The following is a 7,586-nucleotide window of genomic DNA, read 5'->3' on the forward strand; positions in this document are numbered from 1 at the left end:
TCACTTTGTCGCGACCAGAGCTACTCTAGCGCCTGGGGCAGAGGCCAAGGAGCCATCCCCAGCGCCCGGGCCATCTTTGCTCCAATGGAGCCTCGGCTGCGGGAGGGGAAGAGAGAGACAGAGAGGAAGGAGAGGGGGAGGGGTGGGGAAGCAGATGGGTGCTTCTCCTGTGTGCCCTGGCTGGGAATCGAACCCAGGACTTCTGCACGCCAGGCCGACGCTCTACCACTGAGCCAACCGGCCAGGGCACATTTTTGGTGTTGATGATGTATTAGCATTTTCTTAGGCACTGTGAGCATTAAAGAGAATAAGACACTTGCACTTACAGAGTTCATAATCTAGTGATGATATATAATATATAAATCATTTACTTCTAAATCTTAGGTAAGTCTCAGTTTAGTAATTTAGGAATCATGTATATTTATTTATTGTTCTCAACAGATTAGTTTTTCAACATCATTCAGTTTGTGAGTAAATATAAATTTTGTTTTTGTAGATTTTTAAATCATGTACCTAATTGTCCAGATACACAGTACAGTATACTGAATTTATCCGAATGCTGCTATCCAATAGCACACATAATATATATATTGACTGCTCCAAGTTTTAAGTATTTTGAATTTCAAGGATAAACCTGTAAATATTTGCTTTCCAACCACTAGTAAATAGTCTGCCTTGAAATAGTATTTCTTCTAACTAAAATTTAGAGTAGATGGTCTTCATATTTACGGAATGGTTGTATGTAAGGCACTAGGGTTAATGTAGGGAACATAGAGCCAGAATCACATAACTTGAAAGTTGGATGCTGATTACCTAGTTTAGTGACTTTCATTTTTTACTTTTAAGCTATGAAGTCTTTCACTCAAACAAAATGTCATAAAGAAGCCTAACGTATAAATTACCCCAGATCCACTCTTCTGTAAGCCTCAGTCTGTCAGCCCCTCAGATTGCCACTCCACTACATGCACACTGGCAAAGATCACATGGTCGTAGGAGTCTGTCTGGAACTGGACCTGGATCTATTGATGCCTAATTTGACACAGGTTTTAATCTGAACCCCTGAACCGCATATTGCCCCCAGGTGTATTGTTTTTGGGGAAAGAGGGATTTGTTTTTAAATAAAAAATTAAGTTAGCCTGACCAGTAGTGCCAGAATGGATAGAGATGTTTGAAATCCCGAAGCTGCTGGCTTGAGGGCGGGCTCATCCGGCTTGAGCACAGGCCCATCAGCTTGAGCCTGGGATCATCGACATGACCCCAAGGTCTCTGGCTTGAGCAAGGGGTCACTGGCTTGGCTGGAGTCTCCTTGTTCTAAGCACGTATGAGAAAGCAATCTATGAACAGCGAAAGTGCTGCAATTGTGAGTTGATGCTTCCCTTCTCTCTCCATTCCTGTCTGTCTTGCTTGCTAAAATAATGTAATCTCTGTAAAAACAGAAAGATCTGGCAAGAGTTGGCTCAGATTATTGTGTTAACAATGAGAAGGAGCTGAGAAGTAGGGCTCCGTTCAGGAGGGACATATTCTATGTAAAGCTGGTTTCAAAACTTGCTCTTATTTCCAAATTAATTGCTTGTATGAACTAATTGCTTGTATGTATAAATTAGAATAATTTAAAGTATTTTAAAAACTCACACATTATTTTCCTTTTTGTTTTCTTAAGGACCTAGATGACATAGAAGATGAAAATGAACAACTAAAGCAGGAAAATAAAACTCTTTTGAAAGTTGTTGGGCAGCTAACAAGGTAGAAGATTCAAGGCTCAGTTGGAAAAATACTTTAAAACTACTGATTGAATGTTACGGTTAATGCTAGGACAATATTCCTATGCTGCAATACATTAAGTATGTATATTTATTTCTAGGAAACAGTGGATGTTTATTTTAAAAACATTTCTTTTTCATTATTGGTTTCTAAAAGTATCTACTTTTTATTTCACAAATAAGTAACATTTTTCAGTTATTAAAAAGATAGGATATGTCTCTTTGGTTTTGTGTGGTATTCAAATAATATATGGTTTAAAGTCATAACTGTTTGAATATATTTTATCTATGGTAGTGTATTTTCTCCCTAAAGGAATATACATATGCTTTGTTTACATGAATTCAGATACTTTTGGGGAGTTACCTGCAAATGCCTTGTTACTGAGGTGTGCAGCCTTCATGTGTAGATGATTTAATCTTAAAGGTCTTTGTCTGCTGTCACTTATTCTTTCAACTTAATCTAAGAAATTCAGAGTAATACAGAGTCACACTATTTTGTATAAGTCTTCTTTAAAAAGGAAAGCTATTATATAAAGTCATAAAGTCACTTAATATCATGTTCTAGTTGGCTAATTACAGAATTTAAGAGAATACTTGAACTGTGCTATAGTAAATTAAAATGTACTGTTTTGTATTTGAATATTGAAAAGCATTTAAAATCACTTTAGCTTCTGAAGAGCATACATTTGTAATTTTAATATAAAATTTCTTATGTAGGTACTACCTTTTAAGGTTTATAAGTGAACATGGGATATTTAAAAAGTTGCTTATTCATTAAGCCTGGAGACAGTGTACGATTTAGTGTGTAAGAAAAAAAATTCATATTTTTAATTATCATATACATTAAAATCAAAATCAAAATATTTATCCACACTTAAAACATTTATTACTTACATTACAAAAGCGTACATAAAATAGAGCTAGTACTGAAATGCTTTGCTTATTTTCTAACTTGGAGAATAACACTGGCACAGTTATTTCACTAGAGAGAATTACTGCCCTACCTCAAATTTAAGGGATTTTCCTCCTAACATTGGATTTTTAAAATAGAATTATTTTGAAGAATTATACAAATTTCATTTTGTCATTATTAGTGACAAACATTATTAGTGTTTAGGGTTGTTTTATATTACAATTGTGTGTTGAATAAGGAAACCCCTTTCTTTAAAATAATACTAAGAAATGTCTACTTGATAGCTGAATCCCAACAGTATACTGATACCCATTTATCTGGTTAATATACTAAGTGGTTCAAATATTGTAAAATGTATTTTGGGTACCCCGCTCGTTCTTTTTTCTTCACTTGCCAAGCCCTTCATTATTCACTGTTAGAAAAAATAGGAAGGGTGGGACAGTTGGAAAAAATGTAGACTAAATGATAAAAATCAGATGCTGAATTCTAAAACTATCTGTATGACTTATATTGCCCCTCTCCACCCACCACTTTGTGCTTCAGAAGTTTCAACCTTGGTTGATCATCAGAATCACTTGGGTTGTATAAAAAGAATTCCATGGCTATAGATTCTAGAGGGGTTTCGATTGAGACCCTGGACAGAATTTTTAAAGCTCTCCATCGATGTTTCTGATCATAACGTAAGTTTGGAAACAGCTGCTGTTGCCTCTTTTCCTTCTACATCTTCCATTGGAGACTCTGGACCTAACATAATTTAGCTAATAGCATTTCCCCCCTCTTAGTCTATTTAATACTCTGGTCTCCGGGAAAGTTTTCATATGTCCATATATACTTACCAACAGGTTCAGTGTTAGGTTACCAGAATTGATTCAGTTGCGTAAAGACTGCATAAGGGCATCCTTTTTTGGAGACTATTCCCAGCATGGGAACAGTGATCCACTACCCACACGGTGGGTGATTTGCTGGGTTCAGTTTCTGCCTTTGGCTGGGAGGTACGCATCTCCCTTTAGTTACCCTTAGGTATGTGGCAAAAAAATCAGTATTGCCTAGTTTCCCATTCACACTTTGGATGTTATGAAAAAGCTGTCAATAGGTATCTAGATTTAAAATGTATGATTGTATTGGTTTTTCAGTAAAAAGGTATTTTGAATTTTCTATTTAATCTGAATGTAAGTAAAGGAATATTCCATTTCTCTTTTTAAAATTATACCAGTTTTTAGTACTTTTAAAGATTCAGCTGTTTTAAATTGCTTTCTTTTGTTTAGTTTATCAGAACATTTCTAACAATGATATTTTATATAATAGTACCTAGAGCAAATGCAGCGCCTGAGAACTTGGCAAAGCCTTCACATGCAGTTCTTTAAAATACAAATTTATATCACATATAGATTTTTACACTGAATATTAAATATAAAGTAGGGTCTCCAACATCCCTTTAAAATTTGTAAAAAAAACCCAATATTTTTGAAAAAATAGCTTAAATATATGTATCCCACCTTAGAAAACCTGGCTATTGTCAATAAAGTCCTAGTATTTGTGAAAGTATTAGTTCTCCTCAGAAGTAATATTTCTTATTGTTCCTGAGAATTTGTGGCATAATAAAACACATCCAAAGTTGTTATGTGTATATGATATTATTTTCAAAACAATAAGGTTATGAACTTTAAAACGAACATGACTTAACTCCCTGATTTTTGACATGTATTAATGAATTAATGACATGTAGAGTTAATGAAGTAATCTTTTTCATTTTTCTAGACTTGTTATTAATTTTATTGCACTACAGTTACCTTTAGAGAGGAAAAGGAAGGTGTTAGGGTGTTTATTTCTAAGGGAATTTACTAAATATAGTAGGTTAGCATTGTCACACTTGATCAAGTAGTTTAAAACATAGAAAATTTAAGTTTCAGGGGCAGATACATGAAGCAATGTATTCTTTTTTAAAATAACTAATTGTGGTAGAAACAATGCATTCTTAAGGTAAAACCTACCTCAATTATATGTGTTTTATGTTTTCTGGATTAATCTGGATTTTTATAATTAGATTTTAAAAAGCAAGACTTTGCATCCACTAATATTTTGTTAAATATAATACAAGTCAGTGTATTAGCCATGTCCATATATATGTTCAACACCATGAGACAAAATTGGAAGGACCTTGCATTTGATAATAGATCTGATGTTCTTGACAATACTCACATGTACAGTGATAGTCTTTCATCCTGTTTGTAGATTTATGGTCTTGAGTCTGTGTCCAGTAAGTTTCATGCAATGTTGGCACTCACATGTTTTTGTTAATAATCTATTACAAGATTCAGGCAGATATTTTTATTTTGTAATATTAGACACCAAATATACCAGGATTTCATTGGGGGGAGTATGTGAAGTGAGAAAGAACTAGCATTCAGGAGTCTGAACTAAAAACATTTTTAGCGTCAGTTCTAAACATTCTGTTATTGTATCTAAACCATTCCTAATATGTAACAGTAAACTTCTTCTGTATTGGAATTGTGCTTGGTCTCAAATAAAGGACATCCCATCAACTAAGATTGTGATTTAAATTACTTAGAACTTAGTGACACTTTTTCTTTTGTTGTTCCATTAAAGTGAAAGCATAATACTAATAAACTGAATATTTTGCTCATCATCAACAAAGGCACTTCCACCATGCCAATAACTTTCTCAGTGATGTTTCTAAGTTGGTTGTTTGGTGGTTTTATTAAGGCCTTAGCTGGGTGGTCCAGTGGATAAAGCGCCGACCTGGTACACCAGAAGTTGCAGGTTTGACCCTAGTCAGGGCACATAGGAGAGCAGTCAATGAGTCAGTACCCAACTGAATGGAACAATGAAGTGAAATGAGTTGATGCTTCTCTTTCTCTTGCCCTACTCCTTCTCCCCCTCTTATTTTCTCTCTCAAATCAATAGAAAAATTTTAAAAGGACTTAAATGATTACCCAAGAAAACCTTAGCCCATAGTTTTGTTTTTTTCTTTTTGGTTTTTTTTTTTTAGGTAGAATCTCATATCATGTTAAGGTCATATCCTCATCCCCCAAATACTTATGAGTAGTGAATGTGTGAGAAGAATATTGATAAGAGGGTTGCATTAAATCATCATACCCATTTTTTCAGCAACTGTTTGTTAGCCAACTGGATTTACAGTTAGAGATACTACAAAAGTTTTTTTAAAATGGTCATGGACCAGCCCTTTCATCCAGCAGTGTACAAGCTATGTAGTGTGGGTCAGCACAAAGTGCAGTCTTAAGTAGCTATAACTAGTCTTACCTGAATAGGTCATTCAGAAGTATTTTTTGTACTTCTTACTCAGTCATTGTCTTTTAGGTCTAGTTAATAGGTATGGTTTAATGTGTGCAGCATTTGCTGAATGTTGGAGCAGAAGGCCTGCTGCATATTGAGAAAGATCTTACCATATTTCTTTCAGATAATTACATATTGTGAAAAGAACATTTTAAAGGAACTTATAGCAATAATGAAGTAAAAGACTTCCATGTATGTCAGATACATCAAACATAATTTTAAGTTAGTTTTTCTTTTATGATATTATAGATTACTGGTTTATTTTAGGTATTTAAGTCTAAGAAACAGTTGTCGTATGGGCAGTCACTGTGGTAATAATAAAATGTTAGTGATGATCAACTGATGGACTTTTACTGTATGTGTTTTGTTTCCTTCCTGACTCTGGATCCCAAATACGTGTTTAGTACTTCTTTTGGGTGAACTTTTTTCTTGAAAGATTTGGCTATGCTATTCAGTTATTTTATTTTATTTTTTTCTAAATTTAAGTGTCAGATATCTGCTGCTACCAGCAAAGACCATGTGAACGCTAAAATTTACTGTTGAAAAATCAGCTAATTTAGGTAATCCAAATATTTGTAGAAAAACATCTGGATAATTTATTGATCACATTAGTATTGTGTAGACAACTTTCACAGTTTCCATTCCGTAAATTTTCATTGTGGAGTAGTCAGCTTAATTCACTTTAATATGCTTTGCATGTAAAATAAATACTCAATACAAAAGTAAATTTTCATTTATTATACACTGGTTAATTATTTTTTTTCTGTACTGTCAGTAAAAACCCTGACCATGAATTTTACTTTTGAAATTACAAGCTAATATTTTAATTAACTTACATGCTTCATACTGAAACAGTATATAGTACATTATAATATTTAGTATATTACTGTAGAAGGAATAATGTTTAAAAAACAGAAATATAGTGGGCATAAAATTTGAATAGATTAATGGTAAGGCTTCTTGAATAAGTGAGGAAGTATACACATATTTAACCTGACTGAAATTTTTAATTATTATTTTTTTAAACTACACAGTAATTTCTTAATTCAAAATTAGAACTGTTATCAACTTAATCTGATGGTGTTCAAAGAATTTCAGGCCTTTTATAATCTGAAAAAGATAAGGAGAGGTCTGAGAATGTTAAAATCCAGTCTTTGTTTTTTTAGTAAATGGTTGACATAACTTTTTGCTAATGTGCTGTTCCTCATACACCTGTACAAGCTAATTGGTCTACTTGTAGAACTCTAAATTAATCTTTTCAGTAATGTCATACATGTCTAACAAGTGAACAAGCGTCCTTCAGTCAGAATGTTTAGATAATGTCTCAAGTCCTTTCATAAGAACATACTCCATTACTGGAGCAAACTTACTGAAAAAATTTGCAAGGTCTCTTAGTCTTAATTGACACTGGAGCCATTTATCTTAGACTTCATCAAATAACTTTAATTAATTCTAGATTTACTCTGTGTGTACACACAATCCTATCATAGGCTGTAAGATACGCACATATTTTCTTAATCTCATGCTTCTAGTTTCTGTCTTTTCCTCTACAAGAGGTTTTATTTCTGGTTGAGTTTCTTGGAAAGAATTTATGTAAT

At 33.5% G+C, this 7,586-nt stretch overlaps 1 protein-coding gene across 2 annotated transcripts in view; it reads left to right on the forward strand.

The window, feature by feature from the left end:
• Positions 1-5,216, forward strand: part of PAWR (pro-apoptotic WT1 regulator) — a 119,641-nt gene extending 114,425 nt beyond the window's left edge. For both annotated transcript variants that reach the window (XM_066368499.1, XM_066368500.1), the window contains one exon: positions 1,661-5,216. In XM_066368499.1, coding sequence (XP_066224596.1) covers positions 1,661-1,747 — 87 coding nt within the window. In that variant the 3' untranslated portion in view covers positions 1,748-5,216. The remainder of the gene's footprint in view (positions 1-1,660) is intronic.
• Positions 5,217-7,586: the final 2,370 nt, after the last annotated feature.

Source organism: Saccopteryx leptura, chromosome 2 (assembly GCF_036850995.1).
Source record: "Saccopteryx leptura isolate mSacLep1 chromosome 2, mSacLep1_pri_phased_curated, whole genome shotgun sequence".
Lineage (NCBI taxonomy): Eukaryota > Metazoa > Chordata > Mammalia > Chiroptera > Emballonuridae > Saccopteryx > Saccopteryx leptura.